Source organism: Salminus brasiliensis, chromosome 24, assembly GCF_030463535.1.
Source record: "Salminus brasiliensis chromosome 24, fSalBra1.hap2, whole genome shotgun sequence".
Lineage (NCBI taxonomy): Eukaryota > Metazoa > Chordata > Actinopteri > Characiformes > Bryconidae > Salminus > Salminus brasiliensis.
Genome location: NC_132901.1, coordinates 20,171,821 through 20,186,978, shown reverse-complemented (window position 1 = coordinate 20,186,978; position 15,158 = coordinate 20,171,821). Strand labels below are relative to the sequence as shown.

Sequence of the window (15,158 nt, the reverse complement as noted above, 5' to 3'; positions counted from 1 at the left end):
TTGAAGGAATGATTTATTAAATTAAAGGAATTATTTATTAAATTTAAAGGAATTATTGATTAAATTAAAGGAACACCTTATTAAATTAAAGGAATTATTTATTAAATTGAAGGAATGATTTATTAAATTAAAGGAATTATTTATTAAATTTAAAGGAATTATTTATTAAATTAAAGGAACAACTTATTAAATTAAAGGAATTATTTATTAAATTAAAGGAACAACTTATTAAATTAAAGGAATTATTTATTAAATTAAAAGGAATTCTTTATTAAATTAAAGGAACAACTTATTAAATTAAAGGAATTATTTATTAAATTAAAGGAACAACTTATTAAATTAAAGGAATTATTTATTAAATTAGGGAACAATTTATTAAGGTAAGGGAACTATTTATTACATTTATATAATTATTTATTACATTGAAGAAATTATATTTTAAATTAAAGGAACCATTTATTAATTGATAGATTGTATTCTAAACATAAGGGACCTTTTATATCCCCAATTATAATGTCGCTCGCCCGGATCTTCGGGGGTTCAGTGTGTTTGAATGGGGGTCTGGGTGTGGATCGCCTCAGAGCTGAACTCGTATTATGAAAGCCGTCTGAAAGCGGTCACGTTACCACAACTTTCCACCAGCTACTCTTCAATTCATCTGCATCGTAAACTGTGCCCCTGCTTTTCAAATGACTTAACTACACGGCGACATTATTTTATTTAACAGCACATGCATGTTATAATGGTCTGTGCTCTATTTTATAAGGAGAGTTTGCCGATATTTCAGCGAAGCCTCATTCTCCAGTGTTATTGTTAGCTAGCGTGCTAGGAAGCTAGCCAGCTAGCTAACTGTAGCTCCGGCTGCGGTTACAAGCAAATTTACCGACAGCAAATAACCAGTGTAGCGAGGATCTGTTGGGTTTTTTATGTAGTTTGGTAATTTGGTGTTTTGTCGTGATATCTGGGGAACTGTTGTCATGGCTTATTGCTTAACATTCGCTTAAAATGGCATTAAAATGTTTCTGCTAGCGCTAGCTAATCATTACGCTGAACAGATGAGCAGCTAGGTCAGGCTAGCCTTCTGTGGTTTGGCGACAAGGCTGTCAATTTATGTGACTTAGGCTTGGAAATATCGCCTATCTGACAAAGACATGCTTTAGTTGATCTGTTGTCAGTTTCCTAATCGTTTAGCTTGACCTCCAGGCTTCGCTAGTGGCTGGGGCTGACTGTCCGAGTCTACATTTCAAGGCTTTTTATTTTACACGTTATCTGGATCTCACAATGGCTGCAGACCTCCAATCCAAGTACACCAAACTGGCTCAGGAGTACTCCAAGGTAAAGTGCTTTGTGATGTTAAACTAAAGCTAATGATACCATAAAGTGGGTACCATAAAGAGGGGGGCATTTGACATCTAGAGTTGGTGTGTGATCTCTCTGTTCCTGCCTGTGTAGCTTCAGCCTGGGCACACCATCATGGTAAAACCTCCAGCTAGAAATGGGTAAAGGATTCATATTCCGGTGAGAAGCATCCTGTCCTAAACAGGTGGATCTGTTGAGAGGACAGCAGTTGACTTGTGGTGTGCCACTTGTCTCCAGAAGTCTACTAGTAGGCTTAAAATGAGCAGATGCAGATTTTAAGGACCTGACAATTTGATAAATGATCATATTGGCTGATATATGATTTGACCAGACCCTAGCATCAAAATGTATCAACCTATGTAATATTCATATTTTAGAAGATCTAGTTAAACTATACTTTACTGACTGATACAAATGTCGGTCCATAATTGTCACATCTCTTAAACTCAAACTTAAATCATTAACATAAATGGAGTGGATGTGGATCTACCCATTGAGGCTTTAGTTTCTGTTAATCAGCAACCTCTTGTTGCTGTTTTTTAATCAGATATCTTTATGAACGTCATTCTCATGCAAATAGATTAGATTTTTGTAACACTTACCAACCAGTTCAGCCATTATCAATGGTGGTATGGTTGAACTCTGCTGGGTTTGTTTGTGACTAAAATTGTAGTACTTAATCAGACGTCTAGCTGCAAAAAAAAAAAAAAAGTGCAGTTTGGCAGAAGTCAGAAGATTGACTTGAAAAGTATTGGCTAAAGTTAGTTTCCTCTTTTTTGTTATTAAACAAATCAGTTGTTTAAACCTGTAAAACATCATTATTAACAACAGCTTGGTAAAGTGTATTTCTCATTTTCCCCTGCAATGTATTTTTCTCCTGTACAGTTAATAGATAAACCAGAGTGTTGTCATGTGTCAGAAACGCTTAGTCTGCAGACCACCCACAGGCTCTGCCCTTCATAGTCGACTGACTGGCTTCATGGGGATTCAGAGTATTTCCTTAAACTACAGCAGGATGCTGTAACGTTGCTGACAGCGGCCTACTTCCTGACTCTTTCCCAAGTTGCTAACTTGAAATTGTCACTGTTATGTGTCTGTTCATGTTGTGGCTGACAGCTACGAGCACAGAATCAGGTTCTGAAGAAGGCTGTGGTGGATGAGCAGGCCAACTCCAACTCCTTAAAGGTAGGGCAGTTATAGATTTTTATTCCTGTTAGAACTGCAGTGGTGACCTTGTAACGTGACATGGTTAAGGACCGGATTGCTTTGTTTTGATTACAGTTGTTTGTGTTAATGTTTATCTCAACACAAATGCATTTGATCATGACACATAATGCAGCATGATTGATGTTTTGCTTATTTTTGGTGGTTTCATGTTGCAGGTGAGGTTCTTACTATTGCAAAAAACAGTAAAGCCACAGCAATTAACAAGTAATATTTAGATGGTAGATAATCATAGATCATTGTTTTTGCATTGGTCACTCAGTGTTGATACAGTTACACTTGTTTTTGCCTGTGGACCACAGGAGGAACTAAAGCAGAGGGAGCAGGGCCTCAGAAAGGCTGAGCAAGAGATGGACAGCCTGAGCTTTAGGAACCAGCAGCTTGCCAAAAGAGTGGAACTGCTGCAGGAGGAGCTGGTGGTCAGCGAGGCCAAGGGCAAGAAGACCAAGGTGAATTTAGCTAAAAGTTTAGTTTGGTATAATAATGTTTTTCTAACATACTGCTAGTTTTAGTGTTAAAGGTAAAGGATAAAGGTGCACGTATTCGTCACTGTACAGTGTGGACTGTACAGCGAAATGTGTCCTCCGCATTTAACCCATCTGGTAGTGAACACACACTCACACACACACACGTGTTAGGGGCAGTGAGTACACACACACACCCAGAGCGGTGGGCAGCCAACTCCAGCGCCCGGGGAGCAGAGAGGGTAAAGGGCCTTGCTCAAGGGCCCAACAGTGGCAGCTTGCCGAGCCCGGGAATCGAACCCACAACCCTGTTATCGATATCCCGGCACTCTAACCGCTGAGCCACCACTGCCCCTTAGTAAGGTTTTATGTACTGTACCTTAACTGTCAGTTCCTACTGCAATTTGTTATTGTTATTATTCAATAATAATATTATTCAAGGCTTAAGCATGGATAACTTTGTCCAGTTTTGCTAATATAGCATGTTTTTGGTTCTCTAGCAGAATAAAGGAGATTCTCCCTCCCAGACAAGTCTTCAGACCCAGAGTGTGTTTGATGAGGACCTGCAGAAGAAGATTCAAGAGAATGAAAGGCTTCACATCCAGGTAAATAATGAGTAAGCCAGTATAAGGGTGTGACCACCTACCAGTGCTGCCAAGGTCACACATCCACAAACAAGTTGTGTTTTAATGGGATAAGCATCACATGATTTGATGGTGGTTGTCAACTCCAGTCTTTAGGGACTTCCCTGTTATAAATTTATCAGATGAAGGAGATAATTAAAGGAGAAGGAGAAATTATTATTGACATTAAATGTTAGTGAGGTTAGATACTAATGTTAAGCCACTCATTTATTCTTTCGGAGAACACCGTTCTACTGGTCCACAGCTCAGTGTTGTAACTCTATACTCTTTTAGTGCTTAGTGCCCTTATACATGTTAGCATTATGCAGGCAGTTAAATTCACTAATTAGGGATGTTTACAACCTTTAGGTGAATAGTGTATGTACTTCTAGACCAACCAGTTAGTTGAATCTCCCACTAACTCTGTTAATCAGTTTTATGAGGCGGACGAGTTGCACCGCCAGCAGGAAGCGCAGCTAAAAGACAAATTGGAACAGCTGGAAAAGGATGCTGAGCAGCACCAGACAGTGGTTGACAACCTCACAAGCAAATACATGGACACCATAGAGAAACTGCAGAGTGACAAGGCTCGATTAGAGGTAAGGTAGAATGATTGTACTAGGGAAAGGATTTGTAAAGCACCAAGACACTATTCATGAGGCATTACCTGTGTTTCTGAAAGTGTTTTTTCTCTCATAGATTAAAACTCAGACATTGGAGAGGGAGGCTAAGGACTGCAGACTCAGGACAGAGGAGTGGTATATTGTTTCCCTTATTTCTGAAATCCAGCATATCATTACTGTCCTAATAACCTCTGAACTAGTAACTTTATCAGAGAAGGGATTACACGTTTAATGTTCTTTAATGGGGTGAGTGATACCGTTCTAGGTAATTTTGGGCCTTTTTGAATTTTTGTTCTGTCATCATGACTTAAAAGCCTGCAGACATTTTCTAAAAATGAGAGATGTCTCTGTTTTAATTTGCCCTCACGCTATAATCTGCAACCAAATCTTTGTTGTACTATACAAACTGGGAAGGATATGAGCATTTTCTCCCTGTTTAGTCAGCAGCAGCTGAGGAAGTATCAGACAGAGCTGAGTAGTCAACTGAAACACAACAGCAGTGTGATCCAGGAGAAAGTGCCCTTTAACGACACCAGTATGTATTGCAGCATCTCACTCTTTTCACCTTCACATTTCAATCTTCATGTGCAGTAACCAGCAGTAAAGTTTCAAGACCTTTTTATCTTAAGTGTCCTTTTGTTTTTGTTTCTGCAGAATATGATGATTACAACAGCTTGAATGTTCCTCCACATAACAGAAGACATCAAGTAAGAAAACATGATACTTCAAATATTACCTGTAATAGAATATTGTTTATTTGTGTAAAATGAAAATTGAGGGATTAATATTCTGATACTGTGTTTAGCTGAAAGCTCGAGATGCTGCCGGACAGGCTGTGAGTTTTGTACAAGACCTGGTCTCTGCACTCCTCAACTTTCACTCATACACAGAACAGAGGGTTCACATTTACCCTCTGGACTCCTCCATCGAATCCATCTCTCCCCTCAACCAGAAGGTACACACTGCTGCTAGCATACACATGTGGATTAAAGGCTCATTTATGCTCATTGTTAAATATATTTTCAGAAACGGGTGGAGCCTTTTGTCCATACTCTCTGTTCATTTCATCCATGTGGATGCCGATACCTTTTTTGAGCCTCATGTGTCAACAATGTCTCATGCCATACAATGTGTTTAAATTCACTCTTCTTAACAAACCCTTTTAATTAAAGTATCTTCTGCCAGTATTTTATTTCACTAAGCCTGAAATAAACAAATTAAAATTACATTCATTACGTTCCCCTTTTCAGTTCTCTCAGTATTTGCACGAGAATGCTGCATATGTCCGCCCACTAGAAGATGGTTTGTTGCAGCTGCATCAAAGCATCACTGAGGATACAGTCACAGTACTGGTAAGCATCGTTGATTTATCTGTAGAATGTTGTTTTGATCATTTTTGAAGCCTTTTATTCATGTCCTGTGATTTTTGTGTGGTCATTCCTGAAGGAAACAGTGGGACAGCTGCAGGACTTTTCCAAATCATTTTCCACATACACAAGCTTTCTGCAGAAGATTCTGCCTTATCAGCTTAAAAGGTAGTTTCTTTTAGTATTGACATAAAGGGGGTCTGTGCTCTTTTCTTTCTCTTTGCCCTTAATCTCCACCCACTCTTTTAAGTTCCTTACTCTATATAATTGCTTTTTTTTTTATAATCCACCTCTCCCTCCTCTCTGTTTCTCTCCCTCGCTTCGTCTAGCCTTGAGGAGGAGTGTGAAGTACCTCTCTGTACAGCGTCTCTGAATGCTAAGAACCGTGAGCTACAGAACGACATGAAGACCTTTACTGCCGTCTTTGAGAAATTGCAGAACTATATCAACCTTCTAGCCTTACCTAGTGAGTCCTGTACCACTGGCACAAAAACACAGCTACTTATTTTGCACCTTTTACATTACATAAGGTATAGATAGATATTCCAGATATTCCACAGTGACGTGCATATGTGTGTGCTTTAATGTATCTAGACTTCTGAGCTACAAATACCAACGCAATGATGGGAGCTTGTAACAGAAAAGTAATAGAAAGGATAGAAAATTAGTGTAGCGTCAAATGCTTTTGTGTTTTATGAAAGTCTGTGTCATCAAGACATTCCAGTGTTACTCTAACTCTGATACTCAGGCTTTGTACTTTTCACACATGCAGCTCTTTAGCAGTATTTTACTGTGATGCATGTATTTTATCTGCCATAAAAGTACCAGTAAAAGTACATGTAAGTAGATCATTTATTTCTGTATAAAATAGTCATTTAAAAATACACACTTTTTGTACAAAAAAACAAAACCCCAAGTCCCTAGTGTTGCCACAGCCAACCATTAATAAGACTCTCAGAGAGCACAATTGTTTTCACTCTCTGTAAGTGGGCAAGATGACCCTCTTAAACAGGGGGGTCATGTTGAGCATTACGAGAACTCCCTTGAGCATGACCGGTCTCCTCATTTATAACATCTCTGTGCTAGCCTGTGAAAGCGTCTGGTGTCTGATGTAACAAAATTGGCAGCTAGTGTTCTCTTCAGATGTGTTTAGCTGTTCAGTGACGTTGCATTAGCGACAGTTTTAAAAGATATGGTTCGCTGGCTTCATTTGACTCGAAGGAAACACATACTGGCCTTTATTTTTCCAGTACTTGTTCCTTTGGTGTGATGGAGAGTATCACTCATTTTAACTGCTATTTTTATATTGCATGTGAGCACACAAAGCTACAAGCACTAAAATTACGATATAAAGATATGATAAATGGAACAATTAAAATGGATTATAATGACTTATAATGAGGATACAACCGTGTTACAATACCTGATTTTGTTTTTTTTAGAGCAGCTTTCTTGCTTTTATGTTCTGAAATAATTGATTAATGTTCATTTTTATTGTTTATTTGTGTCAGGTGTGCGTTTGGATGCCATGCCTCAGAGCAGCTTCAGTGCTGTTTTCACCCAGCTGGCTGCCTGCTTACATGGATTGAATGATACCACCAAGGGTGAGACCACCAGACCCCTAGTCAGATAAAGGGAATGTCACTCAGTGTGCTGTCCCAGATAAGCCATAGATGCGTTGTTCTGACTTGTGGTTGACTTCCCAGTCGTTACTGCATTATGTAGTCAATGTTATTAAATTATTGAATGTGCCACACTGCATGTTTGAGTAAGTTGCCAGCACACTTTGTGTAATGGAGGCCTGGTTGTATAACTGCTAAATCTAAATATGTGGGTATAGCTTAACTGACATGGGACGCTGTTCCCTGTTCCAAGATAGGTGGTGAGAAATAAGCCTCACTGCTATATTAAGCTTGGACTGCCACTGTGTTACTGTTGCAGTTTCATAGTAACTGCCATAACATTCTCATCATAACACTGTGCAAGGGATAGTTTGCTCACAGTTTAATTATCTGTAAATCACTTCTCATTAAAGTAATATAGGCTTAAGTGTACCACGTTAAATAAGCTTCTGCTGTGGTTCTAGCCTAGTATGGTTATACAATTTAGGCAGGGCTATTTAAATGGTCTCTCTAAAATAGGATATTTATTATATGGCTTTGGCGTAACCTCAATCATCTGGTTCCTACATGGGAGGCTACAGTATGACTGATGTTGATTATTGCTGTTTGGTTGTTTGGTTGATCGACTTTATTTTTCCCCACTCACTCACTCACTCTGTCTCTTTTTTTTTTCTTTACCTGTCTATAGAGCTCTCCAAGCACTACAGTCAGAAAGTAAGTCTGGAACAGGAACTGCCCACTGTCACCCAGAAGCTGCGCACCACCAACGAGTGCTTACTCTCCTCCTTAGCCTCTCTGACCAACAGCACTGGCAAGGTACATTGGGTTTTATTTTCATTAGGTTTAATGTTCTTTGCAGTGTGAATGGCATTCCATCAGTGTTAGAAATAGGGGCTCAAATGCCTCAAATGCCAGATATAAAAATTCTTTATACTAGGTCCCATTTGTTAGTCTTGTGTAGATAAAATGATTAATTGTTATTTTGAAAGGATAATACAGTATAGGGGCAGGAAATGGCCTGGACCCTATGGGCAACCCCAGTTGTTGGGTGCAGGATTTTGTCTCCCTGTATTATATTTGGCATTTATTTTACATATTTTTTAAACATCCAGATTGCCACGTTCTTCAGCAACAATCTAGACTTTTTTGCTTCATCGGCTGGCTATGGACCAAGGGCTGGAGCAGGAAACCTCAACCCGCTGCAGGCTGAAAGCATGCTCAGTAACAAGAAGAAGGCGTCCGCTTACGTTCTCGCACTTAGGAGGGTCAGTGAGACGCCAAAATTATTGTAATGTGGCCTTATACCTTTTCTTTTTGAAAGGTATTTACTTGTGATGATTAGGCCAGTGACATGGACCACAGTATAAGAGCTAATGTTTATTTTTCTGTAGTGGATGTAAAGAGTGTTCTCACTCTCCTTGCCTCTCTCTGGTTTTAGACACGCCCCGAGTCTGTTCCATACACAGAGGCTCTGTCTAACCGCCGCGTCCTGACCAGCTCCACAGAGAGCAGAGAGGGCCTGATGCAGCAGGTACATCTGAGTTTAATACTGGTTTTGCTTTTTACTTTATTATCTCTGGTGGGTTGGACATGTCCTAGCTAACTAGATGTCTTAGAGTGCAAATGTCACATTGTCTCTTCACATTCTGTTTTTAGGTAGAACACAACTAAATTAACACCATATAAAGTCATTACTAAATAAAATGACAATCACTAGCATTTGAGTGAATTCAAGTGATCAATTTAATATTCTTACTGCAAAATAAACCTTCCATTTTTTGTTTTTTTTATTCATAGCAGTATAAAATATTTTCTCACTATGACATTCAAATGCTGCTCATTTTAATTCAAAACCTGATCTTTTGAATTGCCTATCCCTACCACACACACCCTCACCAAACGGTTTGCCCTGCAGGTGCAGCAGAGTCAGGAGAAGATCGCTCGTTTGGAGCAGGAGAAGGAGCACTGGCTGCTGGAGGCACAGCTGGGCCGAGTCAGGCTGGAGAAGGAAAACCAGCGCATAGGAGAGCTGGAGGCTCAACTTTCAGCTGCTTTAGGGGGTGACAGTCTCTCAACCTCCTCACAGACTGGCTCCCTCACGCCTGCATGCACTGACCCAGAAACAGATGACAAGTTTGGCAGAGAGGTGTCTCAAAGCACCAGTGTGGTTAGTGCTACTCATGGGCTTTATTGCTATGGATCTGCAAGTTTTTGAACCATAGAACCTCTCCACTGAATTGTCTTCATCACCCAAATCAGATTACACATGTTTATCAGGGGGAAAAAACGTTTTTGCCTAAATGCTAAACTGCAGATTTTGTTAGCTGTATATGTTTTATAACATTACATAATTTAAGTGTCTCTATCATTAGGTTGGGATGCTAACAACAACCCCCACAAGTGAGACTGTAAGTACTAAGTGAATGGAAAGTTATTATTGTGAAGTGAATGCATTAATTGTGTGTAAAATGTGGTGATCATCATGATTAGCACATAATCATATTAAATTATACATGTCTTTGACAATGATGGATAAAGACTGGAACTGGACGATTAGCTTTGATATTGCTGATACGTGGCACATTAAAATATGCCTGGATTGACTAAAGTTTTGGTGCACTTGGTTGGATTAGGACATCCCTAATTCAAAGATAGATCTTAGATCATGGGAGTGGTTCTCGTTCCTTTGTGAAACATTTTAGTAAGCGATATTCACATAACTGTGTTAGCTCATTTGTTAGGTGCCTCAGAGGAGGTGCATCAGCCCCTTACCCCCCTTAACAGACTGTAGTCTCCTAAAGGAGAGATGTTTTGGTTGGTCTTACTTTAGCCTCTGTTCTGCAGGTTGGAGATGAGGAGTCCCGGGAACACCTGATCAAAACTCACTATATGGCACGAGTAGCAGAGCTGACCACCCAGCTTCAGATGTCCGACAGCAAGGCTGTGCATTTCCATGCAGAGGTAAGCAGCACTGTCCTGTCCTGTTACTCAATAATAGAAAATACCATGTCCATAATGTTAAAATACAAACACCACCAGGATGTAGTTGTCTTCTACAAAAAGCAAATTCTCAAATGTTGACCATAAAATATTGCCACTGACTATGTTTGGTGCAGGGATCATATCTAACTATCTAGCTTCACCCAATCTAGTTTACTAAATGGTTGGGGTTTTTTGGTTTGCACATTGTACATCTTATACATGAGAAAATCATTGTATGAAGTGACCTCTTTTGCCTTTCGATTTTAGTGTCGGGCACTGGCTAAACGTCTGACCATTGCAGAGAAAGCTCGTGAGACTCTGACTGATGATGTGAAGCACGCCAACCAGAACATCACACGCTTGCAGGTAATTTCAAGAGTAAAGCAGAGGTTTTATGCAGTGGAACATGAAATAATTATTTTTATTATCATTATCATTATAATTGTATATGTATTTTGTAAGTTTTTCCTTTAATAATCTGAACAATAAACAGTTTATTCATCCTGATGACAGTTTCTACTATTTATACAGGTAGTTTATGCATATGCATTGTACATTGCTTTGTATGTATTGCAGTCTAGCTGTACAGGGCCATATTGCAGTCACCAGTCAAGTCACCAGGTGTCTGATTTCTGCCACCAGTCTTATGGAATTGTGCAAGCTGCATGCCTTCTTGGCCACATTAGCCTTATAATGCCAATATACAACTGAAAAAACTTCGGACACCGAACAGTCCAGTTTACGTTAAACCGTTTTGTTTGATGGATATGGAGAACCTCAAATCCAATTGTATGGATATGCTTTGTTGGACAGGATGAACTGAGCACTACCAAAAGAAGCTATGAAGACCAGCTGAGTATGATGAGTGATCATCTCTGCAGCATGAACGAAACCCTCAGTAAACAGCGAGAGGAGATCGACACACTTAAACTGGGCAACAAGGTTGGATCCTTACACTGCACCTGTTTATTAAGCAACTTTCAGTTTTAAGACACTGTTCAGTTTTTCTAGTTTTCATATTTTGTATGTATAATATTAACTAATCCACTGTTACTTTTGAACACCTGGCCTATGCACTCATTTGTTTTATATATTAAAATTTCTGCTCATGCCTATTCAGGCTCAAATGTCTGTCAGCATCACATGCCGTTTTGGTGGCCCACCCACTTTTGTTTCATTGGACCATCAAAAATACGGCTTGTTTAGATGTTCCTGAGAATGTTCTTCTGATGACTTGTCTATGAAGGTCATATTTGTGCAGGTGTGTCTGCACAGTAGAACAGTGTACCAACCATTTAAGCACTGGAAGGGTCCTTGAGTTGTCATTTGCCTTTGATTGAAAATAAACTTTTTCCTTTCTGCCTGTGAACCATCTAGGGAAACTCTAAGAAGAACAAGGGCCGGTAGTGAGGTCCAGTGCTACTACTAGCGTCAGAGGAAGTGGAAGAGGGACCAGGCACAGTGCTCTGACTATACAAGCACCAACAACGGAGGCACACAACACCCCACTTCCTGCTCTGTTCTGTCAAATTGGCCAACTTTGACATTGTGCTACATGTCCATACCAATATCTGGTGACGTGCTTCTACATATGTGTGGGTGAGGGAGCAGCTGCTTCCTCCTTCATTCTTTGGGTCAGAGCAGTTTAAGAACTGGGAGATGTGGGTCGTTTCAGCCCAACCACTGACGAGTAGGTGGTGTGTTTTGTGCTCACATGAAAGTCTGTAAGATCTTTAGTGTACACTGTGTTTGTCTGTCTGTTTTTAATACTGTCTTGAGTGAGGGTAAGAGTTTGTGACCAGATTTGGAGTGAAATTCCAAAAAATCTTTAGAGATTCTCTAACAAAGAGTCTGCCTCATACAAAATAGGCAGCAGGTGGACTGCACAGTGTCAATGTGTTTATATTGCGATGTATAGCAACTGTAATTGAGTGAAAACGTGATAAAACCACATTGCTGAACATTTCTATGTGATGCGGCTAAACATGCGGGATGCGTTTGAGTAACATAGCTGCTGTGCCAGATCTACTATATGCAGAAATCTGTGGTACGGATTATGTAATAGAGTATAAGTGTATCTGTCTATGTTACTTGAATACACCCTAGGCTGCATACTGACAAAGATTTCTATACACACACCGCAGGAATAGCGCAAAGTGCTTTTAGAAGTGTAGCTGGTGGTGTTTACATAGCACACAACAATGTTTTCACTGCATAAAATAGTATGGGCAAGTGAAAGCATCTTAAAGGGGAAATCTTCCTATTTTGTTTTTATTTCAGCATCATTTAAATGGTAAAGTTGTAAACAAAGTTTTGGGTGGTTGTGTGTGATATGCACAGTTCTGTGTAGCACAGTATTCCCCAAATATACCCTATTTTTTCCAATGTTCCACTATTTTACGCTCATCAACATTACATATAAACTCAGAATTTTTACGTAGAGTGACAGGTGGTTTGGGACAGTCTTGTTCTCATTGTAGACATGGAGACAGCCGACTCCATTCACCACCACCACCACAAAAAAAAAGTATCTTGAGTAATTTCTCTACATTAAATTACTTCACATCTAACCTCTCTAAACAGTGTTAGCAGAATATTGTGCTGAATATTGTTGGAATAACCCTTTAAATGTAGGCTGTATGTGTAATATTTCACATTATGACAATAAGAGATTTTCACATCCAGTCATTGAAGCGTGCATAGCTTTGCTTCAAGTAATAAAAGATTATTTTACTTGATAAGATCACTTTATATCGTCACTTTAACACAACAGAACTTACTTTTTAAGGTTATCTAGCAGTTGCCCTTTGTATTCTATTATATTTTATGATGAATGGACCAATCGAAACGCTCTGAAATGACTTGCAACTAAAGACATTTATATTGCCTACATTTGAGATGTTTTTACTTGCCAATATGTATATTCTCAGCAGTGCTGTGGTTGATAGGAGGCCTGTTTATGTATTCCTGCTTCTTGCAGATGGCAAAATTCTGCTAATGACTAAAAAATGATGTATTGTGTAGCCTTATTGAGTACAGTAACACACATACACAAATCTCATATAAACACATGTTAATCCTGTGCAGAAAACTAGTATGTACCTCAGTAGTGCTGATTATTACGCATGTAGCCAGAGGAAAAATCAGTGATGTAGAGAGCCTGCAGTTACAATGAAGACCGTGCTCTGTTGTCGTGATCACTATTGTTATGAATATGCACTGAGCAGATTTGTCTGCACAAATGAATCATAAGTGGATGACGAAAAGGGTTAATGTGAATATGTGAGTAAGTTTGTGTCTCATTTATGTTTGTCTTTAATTTTTTCTTTATTACGAAATTATATCCCAACGTTTTATGCAATGGCTTTGAAAATATCCCTCTATCAACCAACGAAGTCAGTGTTGCTTTTGATTAATGTCCTTGAATCGTCACCCAAACACTGAGGAAGATATCAGAAAGAAAAGGACTGTATCCACTCCATTAGAACTGTGACTGTGTTCATGCAGTTTTTTACAAGTGGTGTGCTTAAAAAAAAGGTGATTTATTTGTATTATTTTTATTAATTTTTAATCTGACAGCCCAAAAGTAGTTCCAAAAGTGAATCACACAGGACAGTTTACAAAGTGCCGGTCTGCAAGTTTACAAAAATGTCGTTTCAGCGAGGCTGCTAACACTCTCCACCCTCCAGACTGTACTCCAACTGTGAAGAACTACTACTGGGCTCAACTGCAAAGTGTTTGTCCTGTTTAATCCAGTCCAGTGACCCCCCCCCTCACCAAAACTGTGTACTTTGGCAAACTAAACATGATACACTTGTGAAATAAATAATGCCATTTAAAATGTGTGGAAATGGTCCTTAATTTAAATGAATGATTTAAAAACAACACTATCTTTTTGTATATCCCGGTTGAGAAAGCTGGGGTGAGAGTGCAAGGTCAGCCATGCTCTGGCACCTCCGGAGCAGAGAGGTTTAATGGAGTCACTCAGGGGCCACAACAGTGGGGGCTTATGTGTACAGATGTCACTGCACAGTGGACCTGGGTATCAAACCAACAACCCTATGACCTGTAACCCAGTGCTCTAACCACTAAGCCAGGGCCTTTTCTGCCTGAGGACCTTTTGCATTGAAGGGGAAAGGTGAACATGATGGCCACCACACTGTAGTATCCCTGGTTCATTTAATCATTTATGGTTAAGAACTTCACCCCACAAGAAGAGCTGATCATTATAGTAGATTGAGAAGAGTACAGTGTACTTTATGGTGATATTGAATGAAGAAAGCAGATATGAAACTTTCAGATCTCTGTTCCTTTTGCCTTATTTGTAGCTTACAGCTTCACTACATACATCAGCAGAGCTTGTGGATCCACATGGCTATCGGATCAGACAAAAAATAAAGGCAAACAGAAAAACGCCGTTCAGCTGTTTGGGCGCAGCCTGCGGTCACTTTACTGCCACCCTGTGGACAAACACTGTATGGTTACACTGTTGAATATTACATGCGGTTATAAAATGTTTTACACTAATTTGCAAAGGCACAACGACTCCAAAGATTAGATAATTCACTAAATCAAAATAACATTACTTTTATTTATTTTTTTTTTGGACTTCTCATACTTGTATTTTGCATTAATGGTTTTACGAGATTCCTGCGTATGAGTGTCATTACCTGTCAGAAGATGTACATATGTATATTTTTATAACAGCGTTGTGTAAGGGGTTAAATGTAATTCACTACCCCACCCTAATCATTTTTATAAAGTATATTTTCCTATCTTCTGAATATGTTAGTGTATCTGTGGATGAAGCAAAAGCCTGGGGTGTATGAAGTCAATGTAGTTATTCAGTACTTCAGGCTCTTCTTGAAGTGTTGAAATTACCCAGAAAAGTGAC

General features: G+C 39.3%; 1 protein-coding gene across 2 annotated transcripts; it reads left to right on the top strand.

Annotated features, from left to right (window-relative positions):
- The first annotated feature begins 599 nt into the window (after nucleotides 1-599).
- On the top strand, nucleotides 600-14,105 carry ppp1r21 (protein phosphatase 1, regulatory subunit 21). Of its 2 annotated transcripts, none has more exons than XM_072669820.1 (22): nucleotides 600-1,335; nucleotides 2,476-2,544; nucleotides 2,886-3,032; nucleotides 3,551-3,652; nucleotides 4,105-4,269; nucleotides 4,370-4,428; nucleotides 4,734-4,828; nucleotides 4,948-5,000; nucleotides 5,099-5,248; nucleotides 5,544-5,645; nucleotides 5,740-5,828; nucleotides 5,990-6,126; nucleotides 7,172-7,264; nucleotides 7,971-8,098; nucleotides 8,395-8,547; nucleotides 8,721-8,813; nucleotides 9,198-9,449; nucleotides 9,655-9,690; nucleotides 10,127-10,243; nucleotides 10,532-10,630; nucleotides 11,078-11,206; nucleotides 11,642-14,105. In XM_072669820.1, the coding sequence occupies exons 1-22, from the start codon at nucleotides 1,282-1,284 to the stop codon at nucleotides 11,669-11,671; spliced, it is 2,352 nt and encodes a 783-aa protein (XP_072525921.1). In that variant the 5' UTR covers nucleotides 600-1,281; the 3' UTR covers nucleotides 11,672-14,105. The 2 variants fall into 2 exon arrangements, with proteins under 2 accessions (XP_072525921.1, XP_072525920.1); XM_072669819.1 differs by having other exon boundaries at nucleotides 601-1,335; nucleotides 3,548-3,652.
- Nucleotides 14,106-15,158: the final 1,053 nt, after the last annotated feature.